Source organism: Dryobates pubescens, chromosome 29, assembly GCF_014839835.1.
Source record: "Dryobates pubescens isolate bDryPub1 chromosome 29, bDryPub1.pri, whole genome shotgun sequence".
Taxonomy (NCBI): domain Eukaryota; kingdom Metazoa; phylum Chordata; class Aves; order Piciformes; family Picidae; genus Dryobates; species Dryobates pubescens.
The window spans coordinates 9,494,505-9,519,970 of record NC_071640.1 but is presented as its reverse complement, the minus strand read 5'-3'; the positions used below and the strand labels follow the sequence as shown (position 1 = coordinate 9,519,970).

Sequence of the window (25,466 nt, the reverse complement as noted above, 5' to 3'; positions counted from 1 at the left end):
TTATTTTGTGAGAGTAGAAGTAGGAAGACACAATCTGGTCATTCTTCAGTTTGCTCATGAAAATGTAAAGCCCAGCCTGTAAGCTACCAAGCACCCAAGACCATGAAAGAATCAGGAGTCAGAACTGGTGCTCAATACCTGTGGAAGGAAGGCCACCCAGAGATGCACCACATTTGGCTGCTGTAGGTTGATCACAGAGTCATAGAATAGAATCACAGAGTCCTTTCAATTAGAAGAGACCTTTAAAATCGTAAAGTCAACCATTAACCCAGCACAGTGAGATTTCCCTTCAGCTGCCTTTTCTCCAGGCAGGACAACCCCAGTTCCCTCAGCCACTCCTCGGGAGGCTTGTGCCCCAGACCCTTCAGCAGCTTGCTTGCCTTTCTTTGGACATACTCCAGATGATGTCCTTGTCAGTTCACTTCACCAGCATCTGGGAAGGATTTAAAGAAGTCCTTCCCTTTACCATCACTCATAACAAGGAAGCATGAAAGGTCTTCCCCTCTCACCAATCCATCACATGTTTCAGGACAGTGTGGCAGCAGCAGGACTTGTACATCTTCCTTAAGAGTGGGGTTGCAAAGGCACTCTCCCCACCAGTTTTCAGCCAGCAGGCACCTGATCTCTCAGCCTTTGTGCACAGTGTCATCCAGGCAGCAAAATCACACAGGGTAGGGTGCAGGGACTCTGCAGGACCTGCTCAGCAGGGCTCAGGACAGCACAGCTCAGTAAGACTTTGTTAATCATTGAGGCAGTCTCCATTTAATTCAGGCATCTCCATCTCTGCATTCGGTTCCTCCCTCGGGTTTTGCAGACTCTGAGCAGACAGATTTATTGGGGTCTTAAGCATAATCAGGAACAAATTAGCCTCTGTTAGGATCACACACTGGCCTGAATCTCAGCTATTCAAAGGCTGCCTTCCCATCCATGTGAGTATGAATTAAGTCATTGGACTGGAGTAGGGCTTGAGTATTCTTTTATCCCAAACACATGATCTTATCAGAAGCCCATTACGTTTATCATCGCATTAGGAGGGAACATTTGGAGCCAGTGCAGGAGGATGTGGCTATATAAATGTTGTGCTTACTTCAGTGCTGGTCAGGAACGTAAGTCAGAGCTTCAGGAAGGCCAGGGGAACACTGACTGATTGCATACACCTAAAATTAGGCTGTGAGGGCTGGGGTGTGTGTCTGCATCAGTGGGGTGGCTGCACTGGGGCTGTGTAAAGAGAGCACACAGGAGTTTATGTGTCAGAGCTGCTGTCAGTGTGGGGGTGTTGCTGTGTTGCACTTGAGCTGTGTATCTGACTCTGCATATGTTCACAGACTGAAGGCTGGGTCTTCTAATATGGGAGCTATTTTCCTTCCTTTCCCCCTCCCACTTTTTCCAGCATTAAACCCCTTTCCATAAAATGACAAAGAAACTCTTCTTTCAAAAATACACATTTTCCTCTGCTTGGGATTTGGGTTTGAAGATTTTTCATTGCTGACCACAGCCTTTCCAGGGCTGAATATTTCTCAGAGATTGCTGCTGAGACTCTCACTCAAAGTGGGACATAGTGCTCTGAGGTGGGTGAGCTGCTTAGCTTCATCCTGCTGTTCTTGGGTTCAGCAGAGTCCTGGCCTGTGCCTTCATATGTGTCTGCAGGGAGAGGAGCTGAACAAGAGATGCAGAAGGATAAGATGAGGGAACCAAGAGTTTATCTCTGTGGCCATGACAGTTATGTGCTCACTCTGCCCTTTTCTTGAGCTGGCCAGGCACAGTGTGTGTCTCACCACACTGGTGTAGCACTGTGCCAGCATGAATAAGCCCTGCAGAGAAATAAGGTATATTACAGGGATGTCCAATGTGGGGCTCTTGGGGCACACAGAATTCATGAGCAGTTCAAGCACATGTTCCCATTTGGGTCAGTCCCAGATGTGGAATAGCCTTATCTGATATGGATGTTGCTGGCATTAGGGCGGTTGGGCAATCGGCCATGGGAGGAGGCAAGGAAGTGAGGGGATGGGGCTAGTACTGCTGAGTTGCTTTAGGGCCCGTTTGCACATCCACTAAGGCCCCTCCCGTTGTGGAGTAATGGGACACCCCAGGGAGCCTTTGTCATCTCTTGACTGTGGAGCAGTCTCCCAAGCCCTCCTCCCTTCAAGCTCTTCGAGGTGTGTGGTATATGTTTGGTAGCTCCCAGCCATATGAAGATTTTAAGATGTGACAAGAAGGGTCAAGAAGTTTGCCCACCCTGGGAATATTTGCTCAGACACAGGGCTGCACTCATCAGCTGAACAGCTTCCAGATTCATGCTGGTTCTTTTCACCAGCTTGGAACAGTGGCCCAGCAGATACACAGTTCCCCACACTGATCCATGTACACAAGTTGTCCTCAGAGTTTGTGATGAAATGAAACCATAATGACATTCTTCCCTGATAGACTTTTCCATTCTTTCAAAGTCATATTCTCATAAGGACCTGAAATTTTGCACAGGGGACTGGGAGGAAGGGAGGGGAAAGGAGTGAAAGTCATTAAATAATTGAATTGCAATAAACTGATCCTTTTTTTTTTTTTTTTTTCTGGCTCATGGTGGTATTTCAGAGGTAAAATAAACAAGGGATTTAGTAGTTTGGAAGTAGCTCAAAATTGAGCAGCCGTTGGGTTTTCTGACACCTAACTTGAGATAGTCCAATGCTACCGACAGGCCCTTTCCTTGGGGATCACTTCCATCAGTCCAGCTAGCAGCTCTGGCTAATTTCCTACCCTTTTCTTTTTTTTTTTCAGCAGGCTTATTTGCCAGACAAAAATACAACAGGCTGTCAGAACTGGATACCTCTGGGGACTGGCAATGATAATACAATACAAAATAGGATACCAACAGGTCAAAGGTTTCCATTTCACAGAGTACTCTAATGACTGAAAGTCATTATTGCTATGCAGTCTGTTTGAAAAGAGTAGATGGATCTCAGTTCAGTTTTTAATGGGCCAGTGTTACAGAAACAACCTCAAAAATTTGGCATCTTTGTTGGCAGTCTCATTAGTGAAGCCACGGAATAAATGGACAAGGATAATAAAGTCTTCTGCTGCTTTTGATCCTTTCAGGTCAGATCTGAGTCATGTTGGTTGAAGCCATGTGTGTATGTGGCAAGCTTAGCCTCACGCTATGAGTAGTGTAGCTGCTCAGTGAATATTCAGGTCTGTTTGGCCCATTGGTCACTACAGCTGTGAACTTGGCACTTTTCACCATCCCTGTGTTCACAGTTGCTGCTGTTGTTGTTTTGTAGATATCTTTTGAAAACCAAAAAGGAAACATTGTAGACCAGACCTTCTGTTGGCGTTTTTCCACCCAAGCTGGTGGACTTATGCCAGCACCCACATTGCCTCTCTCTGTGTTTGCTATCTCTGCTTTCTTCTGTCCATCCTTTTAAATGGAGATGGGTGAAAATAAACAGAAACCCCTTACATTAGGAAATATCTTGGGGGAATTGCCCAATAGAAAAGCTGATTTTGTTGCTTGACATCACTAAAACCACTTTACCGTTGTTTAGAAATGACCAACACTTTCACTTCCCAGGGACCTGTTCCAGCAGATACACGATCACTGATGTTATCAGCTCCTAGGAACTGGATTGCAGATATGTGTAGCCAGTCCTTTGTGATTTCTCTTCTCTTCTTTCTCCTGGCAGATGAGCCCAGCAGGTGCTATTTCCATGATGGTGATGGAGTATGTGAGGAATTTGAGCAAATGACCAGCATCAAAGACTGTGGTGTTTACACTCCCAAAGGCTTCCTTGATCAGTGGGCTTCCAATGTCTCTGTCTCACACCACAGTGACCAGCAGTGTCCAGGATGGGTGGTCATTGGTCAGCCAGCAGCAACCCAGGTAAGGAAAGCCTACTGCCTTTCCTCTCCTGGAAAGTTCAGCAAGGAGCAATGCTTATGAGCATAACTAGATGGTCAGCATTCATGTGTGCTGTTACTCTTGCCTGTTAACTTGATTCTTCACCAAGGAAGGCCCTTGACAGCAGCTTCCCTCTTTCTGAGCCTGATTATTAGTGATCAGTTGAAATTCAGTTCCTATCACCCAACTAAAAACTGGTTTTGTCTGAGGCCTGCTTGATCTAAGAAGCTGTGGAGTCACCTCAACTATTATCATCTAAACACTAGACTAACATCACCTAAAGGACTATCCAGGCTCACTGCAGCTAGCACAGGGTAGCATGTAGAGATGGGTTCTGAAGGCCAGTTTTGAATAATACAATAGAGTGTTCTTTCCTTTTTAACAGTTTTGTGTTTGCTGTCTCCCAGTATCATAAAAGCACCCTATTGTTCTATTCTGAGAAAGGTCCTGTCCATTCCCAAAGTCATTCATCAGCTTTAACCCCTTTCTCACATGTCTCCTTTGTAACATAAATAGCTCCAGTTACCATAACTTTTCCTTTTGTCTCCCTGAATTAGATCCAAATGAGTTCAAAAAGACCTTAGATAAATGCCTGGGGAGCAGAGCTGTCCACATTGTAACAGCCCAGATGCAACCTGACTCAGAAAAGCCCACATTGGTTGTTATAGGATCATCATATAGAAGAGCTGCCTTGTATGTTCTTCCAGCAGCAGCCACTGTTGCCTCGTGTTAGAGACAGAGCAGTGTTAGGTGGACTTACGGTTTGGTGTAGCAAAGTTGTTCTTCTGGTCTGATTGTCTGGGAGGTGCCTGGAGTGGGCAGTGCAGAGGAATGCTGTGTCACAGATACAACAAGCACATTTCCCCATGAGTAGTAAATGCTAAGCACTTCCAGTTGGCTTGCAGGAGAAAACATCTTTATCCAAGAGACTTGGCCATGTACACATTGCACAAGTCTGTAACAAATTAATGACCAGGTCAGTTTTAACTGCACGAAGCGTGGTTAGCTGGCACAGTACCAGGACAGAATCCTGAGCCCAGTATTGCCTTTTTGTCATGGGCTCATTTATTATTTCACACTGTAAAAGAAACTTTCCTCTGGACCCCTACCAGTGCCTTCGCAACTCCTTTCTCATTGGAGCTCCCTGTGCTGTAGTACAGTCCCAAGCCCCCTGCCTCCAGTACAGGTGCTGCTTTGTGTCCCCATCCCCCAGCACTCTGTCACTCTGCAAAGGCTGAGGAGAGCTGCCCTGATTATCTCATGATGCACTGGTAGGAAGGCAACCACACCATGCAATAGGTAACGTGGTCCCATGGTGGAACAAACACTACCAGGCACACACATAGCAGAAAGCCCTGCTGTGTAGCCACAACTCAGGCTTGTTTGTTGTACCCAGATGAGACAAAGTTGTCACAGCCTTGTTGAAAAAAAGAAAAAAGAAGAAGCTGTTGTATTTATAGGCAGAGCCACTAACATATCACACACTGGCAGAGTGAATGGGAACATGCCTCCTGTTATTGCCTGGCCCCTGGGGAGATAACAGTGTGCTATTTACTTCCAGCAAAAGGAATTTTTGCTTTAGCTCAGCTGGTCCCATTACACCAGTTGGAGAGCATGGGGTTCATTGACCTTTTTAATCATATATGTTGAGAAAGTCTTTGTTTTCCCAAAGAACAAGAGAGCCTGGTCGGCTTGTGAAAGCACCTGATGTGTCACTCCAGCGAGGTTAGGTGGGGCAGCAGGTCATCAGTCTGTTAGCCAGCAGAGATGAAAATTAACCTGAGATCTCCTCTAATCACTGCCTGTAATGATCACTGGTGTGTAAACATGTTTGGCTTCATTATCTGCACAAGCATTGAGCCTTTGGGGGTTTTTGTATTGATGAAAGGAGCACCTTTCCTCATCCAGATAGCTTTCAGAGTCGGTTGTGTGCTTGTTGGTGTTGTGCAAACTTTTCGTGTTGTTGCTGGGTAGTTTCCTGATTAATCAGAGTGGTATTTGTGTTGGCTTCTCATCAAGAATGCCATGAAAGATATGTTTGAGTGTAGTGCACAGCAATATACAGAATACATAGGCTGCCTGTTTGTTAGCCATCCCTGTTCCTTGCAATTGCCCCAGCCCTCTCCGGGTGCTTTAAGGCATTTTAAGCATGTCCTCCATGGTTTAAACTGCTTCTCAGCCTTAGATGCCTCAACACCTCTTTCTCTGCGTGACTGTCATAGTTTTGCCTAGACTATTTCTGATCTGTAGGCATCACAGGTTGGTGTGTTCTTGTGGGGTTTCTCAGCAATCTCTACCTGCATGCACTTGTTTGCTATTGGAGGATTGCTTATGGTAGGAGGAAATGGCCTCAGGTTGCACCAGGGGAGGTTCAGGTTGGACATGGGGAACAATTTCTTCCCTAAAAAGGGTTGTCAAGCCCTGGGACAGGCTGCCCAGGACAGTGGTGAAGCCCCCATCCCTGGCAGGGTTTCAAAGCCATGAATATGTAGTGTTGAGGGACATGGTTTAGTGGTGACTTGGCAGTGCTGGGTTAATGGTTGGACTTGATAGAATAGAATAGAATAGAATAGAATAGAATAGAATAGAATAGAATAGAATAGAACCAGGTTGGAAGAGACCTTCAAGATCATCGTGTCCAACCTATCATCCAACACCACCTAATCAACTAAACCATGTGTATGTGTGTGTGTGTGTGTGTATATATATACACACACATATACATATAGATAGACAGATACATATGATCTTAAAGGTGTCTTCCAACTAAAATCATTCTATGATTCTGTGATTCTCTGAGCATGAGAACATTTTCTTGTTATTGTAGAGTTGCTCCTGGAACCGACCACCCCACACCCATCTGCTCAGTTCACCCAAGACACTGCCCATTCCTGCAGAGTTGGTTGCTGCCTAGAAGAAGCTGACACACTTACTTTGAGATAGATCTTACATGCTGGCTCCTTACTTGTTAGTATGAGGCTGTTGAATGACAACATACTAAGGGAGGGGGTGGGAGGGGAGAAGAGTTCACAGAGTAAGATTTGTTTTGAACAACAAAATGCTTACAAAGAACGCCGCCGCCTTGGCGAAGAGACACACGTTTGAGAAATGGAAAGGTCAGGCAGCCCCCACCCCCTCTGCCCTGACTTCCAACAGTCACTCTTTCTACAGAAGCAAGACTGATAGACAGCTACTTCTACTTTCCTGGCAGCCACCCTTCAGTGCTGATTAAGAAATATTCTCAGCACTCACAGCATCATATTTGGAGCCAAAGAGGAGCAGTCAGCAACAATGCAGTGGCGCGGAAATGCGAGCACCGTGCAGGGTGTTTTTACTGCTTGATTTCTAACCTGACATCCTCCACAGATCTCCAGGCAGATGCTGCTCAATACCTGTGGTCAGCTGCAGGAGGCATTCAGCAGTTAGGGTTTTGCACAATCCTGGGCTGCTCTGTTCCCTGCTGCTCTTGCTGTGAGTTTGTAAACAGCCTCTCTTTGCCATCCATGGCGTGTGAAATGCCATCAGTGTTGATGTGCTGGTTGCGTGGGGTTTTCTACAGCACTGTTTATTTCTCAGGGCCTTTCTTGTGCTAAAGATTATTGATGCTAGCATTAAGTCATCAGCTGGTGTGTGCTGGCAAAGACAACAAAAATGCAGTAGTGCTGGGCAGATCTCTGCTAGCTGAAGGACAGATCCAGCAGGTACAAACAGACAGACAAAGGGTGATTCGTCTCATCTGGTTTGTGAAAAGCTGCAATTTTTTCCTGTACTGGAAGACCCCAGGGACTTATTTCCCTGTCTAGGTTGTACCCAGCTAGGGTCAACATCTTCATTACCAGCAGAAAGTGGTAGGACATGGCCTCCTGACACCAAGTTAAGCATACCTGGCTTGACAAGGCATGAGTATAAAAAGCCAGCTCCAGGTCTACCTGGACAATCCCTGCTGTCTTGTCACTGGTGAAGCTGCATTGGGGGGAGTCTTAAGCAGGAGCACGCAGTGTGGATCAGGTCATTGTGAATGGTCACTGTCCTGTAGAGTTCAAGAAAGCAGGGTCTTGCAGTGCTCTTAGTCAACTCAGCCCCTGTGCTCTCATTGCACACCAATTCTATTTTGCCACAGTTTACACTGGGGGAGTGCACTGGGTTATATGTCAGTGTCTCCTGCTAGACTAGGCTGTACTCATAAGGAAGGATTTGGATGCTTTCCTAAAGTGCCATTCCTCTACAGACATGCCTTTGGAGGAAGCTTCTGACAGGCCTGTTTCAGGAGGGCTGCTCTATGGCTTGGGTGGGAGGAGCAGAGACAGGCAGGTACAGACCAACCACGGGAGGCTGGAGATGCTGTTTCTCCTTGCCTCTTGTTGGTGGCAATCCTGTTCTTGGAGAACCAATTCATGTGCCACTTGCCTTTGGGCACTTAAAATGGAGAGTTATAAAAAGGGACTAATGGCTCTTTAGGTGCATTGTTTCTGACCTTGTTACTCCTGTCACAGCAGCTTGTGCTCAAGACTTGGAAGCTGGTGTGTGCATTGGTGAGTTAGAGGGCCAGCCTCTCAGCAGTTACGTCTTTCATTGCTTTCCCTCCCAGTTGTGCAGAAGTAGTTTAGACCAAGTAACTATACATACATATGCATACAGATATTGTTTTTTTTTTTTCTCTCTGTGCCATTGTTTGAGCTCAGTTTTCCCCTGTATGGAAAAAGCTGCACAGTTGGGCATAGTTAACCATCAGGGACTCTTTCTCAAGGCTGCTGGGCACAGACACATCCTGGGATTCGTTCTCATTTCCAGACTGGTGAACACACCCTGTTCTCCTCTGGGTACCCCACAGGGGCAGCTATGGAGTAAGAAGTTGTGGAAGAGGATTCTTATTACATCTTTCCCACAAACAGAGGCCCCCTCCTGCCCCTAGTACAGTTCCCACAACTGCAGTTGTCCAAACTCACTGCAACAAACCTATTCTTCCACCAGCAGCAGAAACATGTCTAGAATTGCAGTGTGTCCATAACTGCCCACAAAAAGAGACAGGAGCACAAAAACATCCTGAATGCTAGAAAAAATAACATGGGAGGGCAAGGGCTCCAAGAGTGGCAAGCAAATAATGTTAGAAAATTGAAGAGAAAGATGATGAAGTTCTCTGCCACACGGTTTTATTCCCTCTAATAAATATAATGCTGAAGATAATCCCCCAAAGACTCTGCAAAGCCAACAAACAGAGTAATCTTGAACAGGAGTGGGAAAAGAGGAAACCTGCAACCTTTAATGGAGAAGCCATTCCTTTCCTTTGGGGTGATCTTGCTGAGAAGAGGGAGGGTGTGTGTCTGTCGGCTCTGCAAGTGGCCCTTTTTGAACTTGCCAATTCACAGCCAAGTCCCCTTGCTCTCCAGTGGCAAGAGTTTTGTTGTGGTTGGAGGGATACAGAAATCCCCATTTTTAATAAGATGATTTGCTTTGCAAATGTCTCTGTTATTTATAGTCAACCCAGGCTTTGAACCACTAATGTCTGGAGGATGAGGGCAGAGTCCCACTAAGAAAAACCATTAGTGGAGGAACCAGGAGTGATCAGAGAACAGTTCTGGAAAAAGATGAAGTGGACAATGCAGAGGCTGTCACAAGAGAGATGGAGGTTTGCTGTACATGTCTGAGCACATTTCCAGTACTGGCTGATCCACCAAAGGGCTTCACCTTAGGTTACAAAGTCTCCAAGTCTAAAGTTAGTTCAAGAGGGTCCAAAACTTCGTTGTTCTTTCAGCCTTCCCCCGGATACTACAGATCAGCCAATTTGGTCTTTTGCCTGAAGGCTGGGGAGCTGCGTCATGAGCCTGGCCCTGACCGTCAGGCAAATTCAGTCTGGAATGCTCCTTCCCTCTCTTAAGTGTTGATATTTTAAATGTTGGGGTTTTTTTTCAGTGTACAGGGATTAATTAAGCCTTATCACAGCCACACTGCTTGATTTCTGTTCCATTTAATAGAGGTGGAAACCGGAGCACGGAAAGGTAAAGCTACTGTTTGAGGATTAAACCTCAGTATCCTTCAGAGACATTGCAGGCACTGGGCAGTATCAAGCCCTGACCTCCCCAAGCTTAGGAAATTCAGGACATTTTGAAAGAGAAATGTTCATGTATTGGATAAATGGGAAACTGTTCAGGGTCTGCTGAGAGTCACTGTCTGGAAGCAGAGACCTGGAAGGGGTTTGGGGTCATTCAATCTGCATTTTAGCTCTGTCAGCCACCTCACGTCATCCTGTTTGTGAATTAATCAGTCTCTATCCTAGCACAGATTAGCCAGATTCCCAGTACAAAAGGACTGGAAAACTGTCCCACCAACTCCTTCCTTTAAGTGCTAGAAACCTGGTTTTCCACCTTACTGACAGAGCTGGATTTTACAACCTTTCTGCCAAAGGAGCTCCACTGATCCTTAGTCCCATGTACGCACTGCTGCCTTGGCTCCTTGGAGGAGGTGGCCCATGTGAAGGGTCCACACCAAGGTGATGCTGCAAAGATGTGTGCTAACATCAGTGCCGTGGCTCCTGCTCAGGAATGAGATCAATCTTCTGGCGAGGTCCCTGAAACAAAGTAAAATGTGCAATGGGTTTTCTAGGTAGGATGGCTTGAAAAGGGATCACTTGCAGAGAGGTGGCTGAGAAAGAGCATTACCCTTGAAGCTGATCCAGAGCTGGCTGGAGGAAAGGGGGTCCTGCCCATCACCTTGCTGCCTGCTCCCTGCTAGAACAGACAGTGATTCCCTGCCTCTATCTCTCCATCCCCATGTCTTCCAGTGCTCCTCTGTTCTTGGCTGAAGTAAACCAGCAGACCCCATGGCTGGTGTCGTAGCCTCTGGCTGATTTGTGTAAGGGGAGGACGGAGAGAATACAATGAGATGTCAGAGGAGATTCCAAGCAATTTTGCCAAACACTCAGGGGATATTGTTTTCTTTCCACTCCCCTCCTCCCTTAGTTTTTAGAATAATTTTTCAAGAGCACATATGCAAGTCATCTAAGGGAAACAGAACAGTGAGTACCAGGGGCTGGTACACTGTGTTCCCTTTGTGCACTGTAGAGAAAATAGATAAAAGAAACAAAGGATGATGCAGAGAGCAAAGCAGCCATCAGTACTCTCAGAGAGGTTCAGTCTGACCTTTCCAGAGATGAAGGTCAAACCAAAAATCCTCAGGTGCCGGAAATTGGTCCCATCTTCCTATGACCAGGAGACATTTACCGCTAACGAAACGAGCGCAGGATTCCATGCCGTTTGTTGTTGCTGGAGGCAAGAAGAAAGGCAAGAAAGGAATATTGTCTTGGATAATAATCATTATGTGCTTCTTTAGGAATTAACTTCCCATTTTATGGTCCTATCTGCTGTACACCCAGCCACCCACCCAGATTACAGGCGGCAACAGAAAACCGCCTGGACGACCCCCCCCACCCCACCCCATCGCCCCCCCGGCTTCAGCGAGCTGGGAAGCCGGACCCCACCGCCACGGCGGTGCTCGTTAGCATGCAATCTTCTGAAAGGAGACCCCCCTCCTCGGCCCTTGCCCCTCAACCTGCCAGTCTCTCTGTCTGCTCTTGCTGCTGACAAGCCTTTAGATGCAGAGCATGTCCAGCCGTAAGCGTGGGATAGCTCTCCTGCATCCCATCCGGGTTGTTTGTCTTGGGTCCCTCTCCATTCAGAGCAGAGTGATTTTGCATAAATGCAGCGACACATCTGCTTTGTTGTGCCTGAAGGGTCCTCGGCGTTTTTCATCCCACCCCCCGCCCCGGCCGTCTTCTCCCTGCCCCCCTGGCATGTAGCTTCACCAGCTTTTGGATGATTTCCCTGAGCAATAGCAAATAAACCTGCCTGAAGCAGTGCCAGTTGCTTGAGAGCAGTGGAAAAAATAAAAACAACAACAAAACACCCAGTCGATTATTTTGGATAGATTAAAACAAGTGTTGGGAAGGAGGGGATGGAAATGGGTGCAAGAGTGAAGCTTAATGGCGTCTACTATGTAATTTGGTTCCATGTTCTGCACAAGAAAACATGTGAAATATGTAAACAGAGCTCTCCAGGATTGTAATGGAGCTACAAAGCCACAGAGACACAGGCAGGCATGGTGCTGTTCTTGAGCAGAATGGAATGCCATCCCCCAAACCACACCAGCATTTCTTTTAAGCTGAAAGTAAACTTTCTCATGCCAGGAGCAAAGAATTTATTTTTCCCTTTGAAATGCAGGATTGTCTGCACTACTTGTTCAGAGCACCGTGGGCGTCTTAGCCCACATTGGCATTAGAGACCTCATGTTTTGGATGCCTGTGAATTTTAGGGTGTTCATCTTGAGATGTCTCTACAAGGCATGGTTTCTGGAGGATGGTGCTTACCCACCACTGTCCTGAAGGGCTCATGTATCAACCACTCTGTGCCCACCTGCAGTGAGTGTCTGCTTTGAAAAGCTATCAAACAACATTGGATAAACGCTTGACCTGCTCTAAGTGTCTCCTGAGTTGTGCTGCCTTAGTTGGAGCTGGAACTGTTGAGGAATCCCAAATCCATGCTAGCATTGCCTGTAAAGGTGGAAGATCACTGTTTCCCCTGAGGTCACTGCAGTGGTGAACCTGATAACACAATGTGATTCGCTTGTTTGGTAAGGGGACTCAGCTTCCTCTGCAACCAGCAAGAGCCTGCCCTGAGTCTGGGTTTGCACCATCACACCAGGGTCCATCTGCAGACTGTAATGTGTGCCTGGAGATGGTTATTTGCATGATCAGTACTATTATCTGTCTGTGCAAGTAGCTACTCACTGGGAGAAGCCCTCATTTGAGGAGAACATCAAGTTCTGCTTAGCCATTTTGGTCACTGGGCCAAAATCCTGACACTTAGCACTTTTCCCCTTTTGTTTTTGCTAATTCATTCTTGCATCATCACTTTCACAGAAGGCAGGGCTCTTTCCAGAGAGAAGCAGCTGAAGCACAGGGTAGAGATGACCTTCTTCTGCCACCTGCTCTAGGCAAACCTGCTTTACCAGGAGGGTTGGACTAGATGATCTCCAGAGGTCTCTTTCAACTCCTTGCTAGTCTTTGATTTTATGATTCTTTCTTCTTACTTCCATCCAAATATATCTGTTAACTCTGCTCATCTAGCGGAGCAGATCTGTTCCTGGGGCACTGTGCTGTGCTTGCACTGACCCTTACCTTCTGGCAAAGGAAAATCTCACTGTGTGGGAGTTTAACTGTTTCCCAATGGTTGTTCCTGGTGAGAGAGGCTGAGTCTTGGCAGAGATGAGTTCTTCCATACCCTGCACTCCCAGTTCATCCTCCCAGAGCCTGCTGCTGGGAGGCAGTGTGGCTGAAGGAGCCCTGAGTTTCTTTAGCCAGCAAAGAGGACAAGGCTCATACTTTAGTCCCCCCACTGACTTCTTTTGCAGGCAGCTGGGAGTTTCTGCAAGCTCCCCTATTAGCTTATGACATCAAGGATGAGGCGCTCCAAGTGGCCTTTGGCTTTGTAAGAGTTTGAAGATTATGAGATCAGCCAAGGCTGTTCTGAGGTTACAGGCAGTCGCAGAATGATGAGGGTTGGAAGGGACCTCTGGAGATCATCTAGTCCAACCGTCCTGCTAAACCGAAGTCACCTAGGGCAGGCCACACAGGAACACATCCAGATGGGTTTTCAAAGTCTCCAGAGAAGGAGACTCCACAACCTCTCTGGGCAGCCTGCTTCAGAGCTCCAGCACCATCAAAGTTTCCCCTCAGTTTGAGGTGAAACTTCCTGGGTGCTAATTTGTATCTGTTGCCCCTTGCCTTACCACTGGGCACCAGTGAAAAGAGACTGGCCCCATCTTCCTAACACCCACTCTTAAGGTATTTGTAAATGTTGATCAGATGCCTTCTCAGCCCTCCAATACCTGAAGGGATCCTGCAGGAAGGCTTCAGAGGGACTTTTCATAAGTGTGTCTAGAGACAGGACAAGGGGAAATGATTTTAAGCTGAAGGAAAGTAAGGTTAGACTGGATCTTAGGAACAAGTTCTTCAGTATGACGGTGGTGAGACTCTGCAACAGGCTGCCCAGGGAGGCTGTGGATGCTTCCTCCCTGGTGGTTGTTCAAGTCCAGGCTGGATGAGACCTTGAGCAGCCAAGTCTAGTTGTGAGAGGTTCCTGCTCCTGGCAAGGAGGTTAGAGTAGATGGTCTCTAAGGTCCTTTCCAGCCTAAGCCATTCTATGATTCTATGGTTCTCCAGCTGAACAGCCCCAGGTCTCTCAGCCCTTCCTCATAAGACAGATGTTCTAGTCCCTTATCATCTCCCACGGAAGCAATGGGCTTCCCCAGACACCTGCAAACCAACTTTTTCTTGGTTGGAGATGTGCACAGTCTGGAGAAAGCAAGTGGCTGCTGCTCTATAGACTCTCCCTTGATGGTCCAACTCCTTCAGAGGAATGTGTTGGCATGGTGGTGATTTTATTACTCTACAGTTTCAATGGCAAAGGCCCAGTGAAGAGAGGAGGAATCTTCTGATTTGCACACCACAAGTCATGCCTTCAGGTACTAAGGAAAACACACCACAGGGTTGGCTCCACAAGTACACACTGGGGTGGGGCTGCTGAGTTGGATGGGAAAAAGAAAGGCTTTGCCTGCTGAGGTGCAACCAAAGTCAGCTCCCCAGGACAGCACGTGGTAGCTGTGCTCCAGTCCCCCCTGCCGCACTCCCCAGGAGCCTCACCGCAGCCTTCCCTCTCGCTATTAAATTCAGGGCCTCTTCCCAATGTATCATCTCTCTGGATGTATCCAATTAAGGCCTGTTGACAGCCCAGAGCAGACTTATACCCTTAGGATTAGAGGCGTGTGTACGTCTTCCTATAGGGAAGGACAACAACTGGGTGGCTGGCTGGGAGTATGGTGTGGGGAGCTGAGTAGTGTGGAGACAAAAAAGGAGCCAGGGAGTGGGAGATTTGCACCCCCAGTGATCTGTGCATATGGTAAAGCTGGTGGGGAGGGTTGTGTGTCGTTTACACAGTGTGTTTACATGGTCCCTAACCCCAAACAAAGCTGCAAAGCATGACTTTAACTCTGGTTTTCTGCACATGAGAAAGTTTTGTTCTTTAAACACACAGATGTTTCTAAATGAAAAATCACTCTTTTGACCTTTCCTTAATGTGATCATGTGGCCAGGACTGACATTAACCACTGCAGGGCTGTTTGCTTCAGCCATGAGAGAAGCTTAGGGAATGATCTTCAGTGCTCATGGTAGCACCTGCATCAGCTCACATCTTCTGGAAGCTGCTCCTGTGCTCCCTCTGCACTTGGGGCAGTCCAGAGGAGATGAGATTAGGTACTGGGATATTTAGGATCTAATCCTACCATGCTGGAAAACAAAGCATTGTGGGTTTTTTTCCTCCTTTATAGCTGAAAAATGTGTGATTTAATTTTTCTGTCCTCTTCATCTCTCTTCCTATTAGAAATGTTGCCCAAGTGCTTCTAAGCATCTCTGCCCACCTCAGCCAGCAGGCTCTCCTGATGGAGAACTCCTCACCAGGCTGAAGTTCTTTAGGGATTTGTTGTTGTTGCTTTGGGGCTTTCTCTAACTAGCTGTGTGCATTCTTCACCCAAGCAAATTTATAGGACCAGCTTTGGGAAGGAAGGAGGGGATGATACAGTTGCTTTGCCTCCCAGGAGTGCCAACCAGCAACACTGAATCCAGTGAGTTGGATCCATGAATATCATCATAAGAATATGTGTAAGACCATCCTGAAGTGTGATGCACATTTCAGCTGCTCCCAAATGAAATGCTCCAGCCAAAAGCCAACCAAAGCCAACCAAAACCAAAATCAAACAAAACACCAAAATCAAAATAACAAAAGCACCTTTGCTCTGCTCATTAGTGGCTGAACCTTCTGGACAGGATTGTTTTGCTTTGCTGCAGCACCCCATGGCCAGCCTTGGCCCACAGTTATGTGCAAGCTCTGCTGTAGTGGACCTTGCTGGTTCAAGTTAGAGACAGGCAGTTTGGGAACCAGAGCATGTAGCCAACAATAATGTTCTGGCTACTGTATTTGTTTAACCTCGCTCTCCAGTGGATGGATATACTGTCTGCAAAAGCACTTACCAGTCTATAATGTCTTCACACTTTGGTGAGCAGCAGTGTAGAAATTGTAGACAGGAGCTTTTGCTGCGGGTTGAAAGTGTCTTTTCACTTTGATGAAGCAGATGTTTGGAAAACTGAAGGTACAAGATACAAGGTCTTGTCTGGCCACCGTTTCTTGGTGCTGGCTGGCAGGCTGCGTACTGCTGCTCTTTCTGCTGCTAGATGCATTTGTGAATTTGAACACAACAGCAGAATGCACTTCAGGGCTAATTCAAAGAATTATACCTCCTAGGTGAGATCCAGGCAGTGCTGGGGTGGAAGATGCTGTTGCTGGAGAGCAGCATCTTTATGTCTTAATGTCCTGCTGCTGTGTTGAAGAAGCAGCAAGCATCTGGTGGGAATAAACAGGAGCACATGGCAAATTGCTCAGTTCCATTTGTATGTGCCTCATCCGAGAGCGTCTTTTGTTGCTGTGCTCCCGGAGCTGTCTCTTGTTTTTGCATCCTTCAGTGTGCACTGCTGAATGGGAGAAGGAGCTGGGACAAGTACAAATCACACTCATGAGCTCTGCTGGTGTTTACTTGTGGGCTTGTGTAAATTTGAGCTGATTATTAAGTCCCATTTGCATGGTTTTTGCTTCTTTTTTTTTTTTTTTCCCTAGTTTCTGGCCCTGGCTCAGCTGATGTCTTTAGGGTGATCCTTTGAACCATGCAAAAATCATCTGGTTAGGGTTTTGTTGTAAAATCAAAACTCCACGTTGTTTTTTTTTCCACAGGTCCAGCTAGCATCCGAGATATTTTTGCTTACACCTGGCTGGATGTCAAAGCCATTGTGGGTTTGGGATAGGGCCAGGCAGAAGTGATTTACTGGGGTTTTTTTCAGGTATACCGTGTGAAGTTTATGGCTTTCTGTGATTTTGATTTGAACTCCCTGGTTTTAAATGAAGTTTGCTTTGAATCTGGAGATAACAGAAATTCAAAGGAAAGCTCAAAGAATGCAGGTCTGCATGGCTTAGAAATTGGAAGATATTGTTCATGCAGACTCTTTGGAAGTGAAATAAGTGCCCTTTTTTATTTTTTTATTAGAAAGCTAAAGTTAATAACACACACTGAATGCACATGCAATCTGGGCCATCATCTGATGGAAATCCCTGCAGCTCTGATTCGCTTTCCAGAAACCAAACCAACTTCTATGGCAAAACAAAATAGCCCTCGCATCCCCCACTCGTTTCTGAATCCCAGCCCTGTGTCACATCCAGAACTCTACCCAAAGAGATTTCCCTTTGGAAACCAGCACTATATTTTGATTGTGAAGCAGAGGGATTTATCATCATGTCACACTGCAAATGAACTATTGATACAGTGTCACATCAGCTGCAGTGCTTTCAGACACGTAAAGGTCACGTTCCAATTGCTGCAAAATCCAGCCAAACTTTCAGCTGGAAACTGGGGCTCTGTGCTAAGAAAGCTGCAGTAATGTGCTAATTGAACACCAAGTCTGCAAGGTCCAGACACCATTAGCTGCTTCTGGTTCCATGGGAAAGTGGCTGTACTGAGACTGGACGTAGCACCGGGTGAAGGGGCTTTCTTTTGACCTGCAGGAGATGTAATCTGCTTCCCAATCCCACAGCCAAATGCTGTTCTTCATTATGCAAGTAAAATTGATAGATGAGGTTTCCTCTTACTTCAGAGACAGCTGAATCTGCGAGTAATATAGCTTCAGTGTGTTACACCAGGAGTTTTATCAGCTTCCGGTTGATAAAGCTTTTCTGCTGCTCACCTGCCTGCATACCTTTGTCCCAGAGCAGGACATGCTGTGGTTTTTCATCTTTTGCCATCAAGCCTTTAAGTACCCCAAAGAAAACAGGCACAAGCACACAAATATCATGCAGCTTAGCAGAGCTGTGTTATCAATCACAAAGAACAAGGTGAGGTTTGGAGCAGAAGCTGCAGTTCATGAGCATCAAGGGAAAGATGCTGCTGTGGAAGCAGCAGCAGACTAGTAGGTAAGAAGGCTTTGAAAGAGGGATGACACAAATTCTTACCTTATACTTATAACTTGTGCTGCTGTGTCTTAGATATGGGGCTGGATTATTTTTTTTCCATTTTATTTTTACAACTGTATTTTGAAGTCATTTTTTAGTGCACATGAAAATTTAACACATGGGGAAAAGTAACTTCGAATGCTCTCCCAGAGTCTTAGAGGCCAACCTGAAATGACTCAATGCAGACTTTCATAACTGGGCAAACAACTGTTGGCTCAAATCTTCTGATGGGACAAATCTAGCATGCTCATAAACAGGGTAGTCCTAAAGAATTTCTGATCAGAACCTAGAAGAAAACAGAGAACAAAATTTCTGATGGCCGTTGACATCAGCCTGAGTGCAAATGCAGTTTGCATTTGAGCTCTGTGGGTTCCTGAGGTTTGAAATGAAGAGAAGAGAAGAGAAGAGAAGAGAAGAGAAGAGAAGAGAAGAGAAGAGAAGAGAAGAGAAGAGAAGAGAAGAGAAGAGAAGAGAAGAGAAGAGAAGAGAAGAGAAGAGAAGAGAAGAGAAGAGAAGAGAAGAGAAGAGAAGAGAAGAGAAGAGAAGAGAAGAGAAGAGAAGAGAAAAGAGAAGAGAAGAGAAGAGAAGAGAAGAGAAGAGAAGAGAAGAGAAGAGAAGAGAAGAGAAGAGAAGAGAAGAGAAGAGAAGAGAAGAGAAGAGAAGAGAAGAGAAGAGGAGAAGAGAATAAAAGAGGTTGGAAAAGACCTCTGAGATCATTGTGTCCAACCCATCATCCAACACCATCTAATCAGCTAACCCATGGCATCAAGCACCCCATCAAATCTCTTCCTAAACACCTCCAGTGACAGCAATTCCACTACCTCCCTGGGCAGCACATTCCAATGGGCAATCACTCTCTCTATGAAGAATTTCTTCCTAACATCCAGCCTGAACCTCCCCTGGTGCAACTTGAGACTGTGTCCTCTTGTTCTGGTGCTGGGTGCCTGGGAGAAGAGACCAACCCCCACCTGTCTACAACCTCCCTTCAGGTAGTTGTAGACAGCAAGAAGGTCTCCCCTGAGCCTCCTCTTCTCCAGGCTAAGCAACCCCAGCTCCCTCAGCCTCTCCTCATATGGTCACAGAAATTGGCTGATTTTTGACATGTTTGTTGGAACCCAAATGGTGGCCTTTTTAATGGTTGTGTGCTCACTAATGTGGGCAATTTCATTTTTTTGCTGTGACTCCAACCCAATTCCCAGCCTAAATGAGAAGAACAGTGCAACAGCTTTCAGAACAGATTGGAGGTCTGTGCTGCAGTCAGCAAACTGGGTGGTGTCCATGTGGCAGTCAACCTGCCTTGGAATATTGGGCAATAAAGAAGCAGGAGCCTTTCTGGTGTTTAGCAACTGCACCGTAGTTCCTCATCCTTGGGTAAGATTAACCTTAGGTCTGCGAGAACAATAACATCTCTAAGAATAAAAGGTCTGGGTGCCTGCCAGCCCCCAGGTTTGGCAATGGAGAGAGAAAGGTTTCATCTGTAAGGGATGTGTTAAAATGTTGCTTATGTCGTGGCTGGGATTCTGTGGTGTGTGTTGAGTTAAATATAAATAACATTCTGCAGAGCAGTCGGCTAAGAGTTGTAGATTAATGAGGTTTCATTACTGTGGGTGAATTATGCTCTTTAGCTGGATCTTCAAACAACGGAGCGTGTCCTGCTTGTGCCTCTCCAGGTTTCATATCAGTCCATGAGCGTTTCCCTGTGCTTGTACAGCCTCACTCAGGATGTTGTGTGCTCCACAAAGAGATGGTTCTGAGGGTTTCGCCCGCAGATCTTGTTCCTGCTTGTTCTGTGGTTGCTGAGTTGCAAACGGGACACGGTACTGCCCAGAAGCTCACAGCACTGCCTGCTCGATGTGCAAGTGGCAGGAGCTCAGTCCCCAGTAGGAAGGAGGGAGGGAAAGGCAGCAGCATCACCTCTGGGACAGGACAATCACTTTCACCCTTTCTCCCTCAGAAAGAGGTTGCTCCCTGCTGCCCCATGGCCAAGTGCTCACGATGGCCCTTCACAGCCATACTTAGCTGGAAGACTTGGGCTGGAGGAAGCCCTGCCGTGGGACAACAGATGGGATTTGGGGAGCAGGCAAAGTCTGCACGCTGGAGGTTTGCTCAGCTTCCAGCCGCCCCTGGGCATGCAGACAGGCATGTCCCCTCCAACCGCGGCGTCAGCCCTGTGCCAGAGCTGAGCAGGGCAGCATCCTAGTTTAAATAGCAGCTCTGCCTGCCTGCTTTATGAGCTATTTTGATGTTACAGTGTGAGAGACGAGAACCACCAGCGTATGCAGAGCCTGTGGTGTCTGGCTGTGCTCGCTCGATGGGAAGGACAGAGTGGGATGGTGTCTGGTTGCATTAAACCAGTCCTCTGGGGAAGTGCCTCCTTCACATGTGGATGGGCTTCTTTGTCCCTTCTCCCCGTAATGTCTGAGCACCTTTATGTGACCAATGGCTTTTATCCTCAAGATATCCATGTGATGTGGGGAAGTGTTATCCTCATCTTACAGACGAGGAGAAGCCAAGTGCTGCCCACAAGGCTGTAATGGGACCATGCACTGGGCACAGGCAGGTCAAGACCTAGTCCCATGCCTAGTCCATGGGACCAGTGATCCTTAACCTCTACTTTATTTACAACAGGAGCCCATCAACACAACTTAATGTTGCCTGAAGTCATGGGATGGCTGGGAATCATTCACAGGGGTGCCTTCCAAAATTTGCTTTTCAGTAAATTTTCCCATATTACTTTGAAGGAAAATGCTCTGAGGAGATGGGGCTGATTGCAATAGTAAATGCATTTTAGATGTGGCAATGAGCTAAGTGCTCCTGATATATCACTTTTCTTTTTCTCCTGACACATTCCTCGGTCCCCTTGAGTAAGAGAAGGAAAAGAGGAGAGGCGGTTTGAAGAACATGTTGTCCCTGTGATTGACAAGAGGTTGTATAAATCAGTCAAAGGGAATCCTCCAGGCATTCCCTCTTGTGGGAAGATCCCACAGTGCTCTCTGGCCTTGTTCGTTCTGTCTCTTGATGTTTGTGTACAAAATGTGTGGGTGGGAGAAGAGCTGGATTAGAACCTCCGTGAGGAAGAGACATCAACTCTTCTAATTGAAAGCAGCTTCCTAGGGAGGGGTATGACATGGACTTCCAGTAAGTAGACACAAATAGTCCCCAAATACTTCGGAGCAGATACCAAGCTCCTGTGGATCCCAGTTGCTGTGTGGGTCTGAGAACCTGGACGAGACCCAGTGAGCAAAGTTGTGAGTCCTGAGTGACGCTGTCATTCTTGAAGGCAAACACTGCAGAGCTTGGTAACACCCTGAACGGAAAGTACATCTATCCTTCCTTCCCTCCACAGCTGTCAGGTGCTTTAGCTGCTGGTTTGCATCACTGTAACAAACTGGAAGATGTTAGAAACGAGTTTCTCAGAAATGTGAGTCTATGAATCTGTAACTGTGAGGAGAGGCCGTGCTCTGTCTTCCAGGCCATGGGAACTTGTAGCTGAGAAGTGGTGGCACTGCAGTAACGAGAGCCTTCATGCTGCTGCCGTCTTCTAGGCACACTTTAAAAGCAGAGACATGAAAGCCTTTCCCTCTCAGACTTGGCAGTAGTGGTGTGACACTCACTAACTGGGTAGAACTGAAAAGGGGATGCATTCACCACATGCTTTGGAGGCTACTGAGGTGGTGGAGCCTGTTGGTGATAGGACTGTTTGTCCAGTCGGTTCCTTGGTACCAAATCTTCAAGAACTATTACGCCATTAGCTAGGTTTAGTGGACAGCAGCTAGTGTAATGTCATCTCTGTTGGACTTTTCCCACACTTCTCAATTATACTCTTCTCCTAAAAGAACTTTTTACCCTAGGACCACTTTGAAACACTTATATGAGAAGCCTCAGCAGGAGGAAACTTATCTAACCTATTCAAACCCAAGCAGCCTAGTGATCCTGCACACCTCAGCTGCACATGTCTCAAACACAGGTTCTTTATGAAGCATTCCCATTTTTTGCTCATATTCTCAGGCAGAAGCAGAAAGTGCAAGAGTTCACACAGGCACACAAATCAAACCAGGCATCTGAAAGTTATCAGAGATTTCCAACCCACCTCAGCCAGGGTTTATTTTGGGTTTGATTCAAACTTTTGGTGAGGGTCTGGGTGATTTCTTAATACAGTTTTCATTCATCCATTAAGTGGCACTTAAAATGCACCAAACGTCAGGACTGTTGTTTCTTTTAACCACCTTTTTGGAGCGGGTGAAGCAGGAGGCGGCATAAGAATAAGAACAAAATCATATAAAAGTAATGAGACCTTTGTTCATGTCAAAGAGCTCTCTGACCATGTAAATTGCAGATGTGGGTAAGATAAATTCCCTAGCTGGAGAGGTATTAAAATAAAAACCATGCTCCCGACAAGAGACAGGCTGCTGAAAATGCAAGAAGGGAGCATTGCGAAATGGTACATGTCGAATTGCTGGCCTGGATTTCAGATGCCAAAGATAGTTTATGTAAAGCCTTGCTCTGCTGTAAAATGTAACACAATCCACTGGCTAGCCTCAATGAAGCTTGGTCCCAGTTGTTTTAAAAAATAAATAAACTAAAAATCTTCTTCCAGCCCATTAAAGCTGATTTATGTTTTGCCCATAGATTCCTCTGTGCTGGATCTTGAGGGACCCTGATTAGAGAGGTGATTACCTCACTTCTAGCCAATCTGGTTTCTTGTTCCCAGGCATCCCAGGCTCACTTTGCACTGCCCAGACTTTGCCTGCTGAGACCAAGAGGACAGTTCCATGCAGGGCATAGAATTTTGAATGGCTAAAAACATCTCTGTTCATTCTCTTGTTTCATTTTTTTTGGTTCTAATAATCATGGAAATTGCTTATGGGAACAGCTTTACTGACACCACCTGACGGCTCAGTTCAAGCTCTGATCTCAGAAAGAAATCTAACACTGTCCCCATGGCTCCAGTTAGCACCTAGCACAGGTGGTCTGTGTGGTCAGTCCTGGGCTCTCCTGTGGCTAGCACAACAGCTGGAGATGGCTTGGCCTCTTGGATTACATTTGTAGCTCCATTGCCACTGTACTTTGTGACCACAAGGAAGTCCCTCTATTCCCATGCCTCTGGTAATGACAGTCACTGAGTTCACCAGACTGTTGTGACTCTTAACAGGTACTCTTCAGATGCTCTGAGAGCCTCAGCTGGAAGCATCCTTCTAGCATAGTTGTAGTATGTGGGCATTTCCTTTCTCATGTTTGCTGGGGGAATGAAAGCTGTGATTATGCATGTTTCTGTTTTGAAACACAGAATCATTAAGGTTGGAAAAGACCTCTAAGATCATCAAGTCCAATTGTCAACCCAACACCTCCATGCATACTAAACCATGTGCTGAAGTTCCATGTCTACATGAAGCTGCTTTTTGAACAGCTTCAGGGACAGCGACTCCACCACCTCCCTGTTCCGATGCCTGACTACTTTTTCAGTAAAGAAATTTATCCTGATACCCAACCTAAACTGACCCTGGTGCAACTTGAGGCCATTTCCTCTTGACCTCTCATTGAAGTAGCCTCACTGAGTGGTGTGGCATCAGGATAAATCCTATAGTTTCTTGCAGCTTTATTTTCCCATCTCATTCACTGATGGTGCTGCAAGGCTCTCTGAAACTTACACTCAGACATTTTCTTCTCTGAGCTTTTCATCCATGGGATTCATTTGCTCATCCTTTATTGAAAAGAGGAGTTCACTCACAATCCCATTGCTGCCTGCCATGGAGAGTGCTGCAGGTGTAGGAAGAAGGTGATGCCACTTACAGAAACTAGTTAACAAAACAAGAAACTATTTTGCTCAAATTGGGTTGTAGAGACAGTCCTATCCTGGCTAGACTTGCTTCCAAGTTGTTTCCATGGCCATCTGTAGCTTCCCTGGGGTTACAGTATCATGCAGGTTTAAATAGGACATTGCTTGAGCACTGTGGAGAGCATCTGCAGGCTGTCTGTGCTGTGAGTTGGTTCATTCAGACTGATTGTCACTTTGAATCCAGTGGGAAGAGTCGAAGTCTCTTTGGGTGGGAGCAAAGTTGTTCTGAATGCTGTCAAAGACTTTGTACCAAATAAAGAGGAAACACTGGCTGCCATCCAGCTGCTGGGAGTCTTTAGCTCATTTTCATATTTCAGTTTCTACTACTGAGGTGGAAGACCTGGAAACTTAACTTTTGACTAGTCTGGTGGTATTTGGAACTGTCACTATTTTCTGCTTTTTTATTCTAGCAGAACACGTGGACTTCCCCCCACAGACACACTTTAAACAGTCATAACCCTTTCTTACTGTCACCCACATCTGTTTTGGTGCTTCTTTTTTCTGCTGCAGATGTGTCGAACTAAGGTGATTGACCTGAACGACGGCGTCTCGCAGCACGCCTGGTACCCCTGCACGGCCAACTTCCAGTACTCCCACATGACACAGACTGTGTTCTGGCTGAAGGTAGGCAGCGCACGTGTCATTCAGAAAACTCCTCTTCTGCCTGGACACACTTTCTCCAAAGAGAAAAAAATATCATGGGACAGCCCTCCCTGGGCCAAGCTTTTCCTCTCTTTGAAGTATGTTTAGTGCAGAATAGCAAAACAAAGCCTCTGAGCACTGTCTAGAGAAGCAGTGGTGAAGTCCCCTCCTGTGACAAGGCTATTGAATTTCTGAGAGGTTACAGCCTCCAGCTGCAGGGCTGCTTGACTCAAGTTTATCTAGTTTATGTAGGAGAGATTGGAATAGAAGACTTCTGTGTGACCTGGGATGGGAATTGTTATTTTAAAAGTCCTGGAGTGACTTCTGGGTTTTTTTAAAGCCTACTACAGTTCTCCGCCTCAGGTTTTTTTGGGGGGTTTTGTTTTCCCAGGCTTATTTTTCCCAGCCCATGGTAGCTGCAGCAGTCCTGGTTCACTTGGTCACTGATGGGACCTATTACCTGGACCAGAAGCAGGAGACCATCGGTGTGCAGCTGTTTGACACCAAAGAGCAAAGCCATGATCTTGGTAAGACTGTATTTTAGTAAACTCCCTCTTTACTGCTTGCTTAGTCTGTTGGTACCCCATTCACAAACTGACCAGTACTCCTGCTTAGTTTTTCCAGGATCAGACAAAAAACAGTGCTGGCTCAATGCTCCAATACCTGAGTTACACTAGTTTGCTGAAAACAGTGCATCATTTTACACAGTCACCTCTCCATACCTTTTCAGTATGTGTTCAGGAGTGATTAGCTCCTCTTTAGTCACTAAAATAGACACTATTTCAGTGCCTCATGCCCAGAACCTTCCTGGAGAGACATTTACAGTGATAGAGATGGTAGCAGAGAAGAGGGACCTGCACTGGCTGGTGAAGCAAATCGTTCTGCTTCTCCAGGTGTAGTTGGGTGACTCTCTAGTCCTGCTTGCAGGGAGGTTTCCATGGTTATTTAATGGCTAAAATTTTTCTTGCAGATTATTTCAGGTTTGATGAAGGTCTAACACCAG

At 46.3% G+C, this 25,466-nt stretch overlaps 1 protein-coding gene across 1 annotated transcript in view; it reads left to right on the top strand.

The window, feature by feature from the left end:
- PAPPA (pappalysin 1) overlaps nucleotides 1–25,466 on the top strand; it is a 205,919-nt gene that overhangs the window by 119,033 nt on the left and 61,420 nt on the right. The window contains exons 10-12 of the mRNA XM_009907093.2: nucleotides 3,672–3,868; nucleotides 24,332–24,445; nucleotides 24,855–24,990. Of these exons, the coding sequence (XP_009905395.2) occupies nucleotides 3,672–3,868; nucleotides 24,332–24,445; nucleotides 24,855–24,990 (447 nt within the window). The remainder of the gene's footprint in view (nucleotides 1–3,671; nucleotides 3,869–24,331; nucleotides 24,446–24,854; nucleotides 24,991–25,466) is intronic.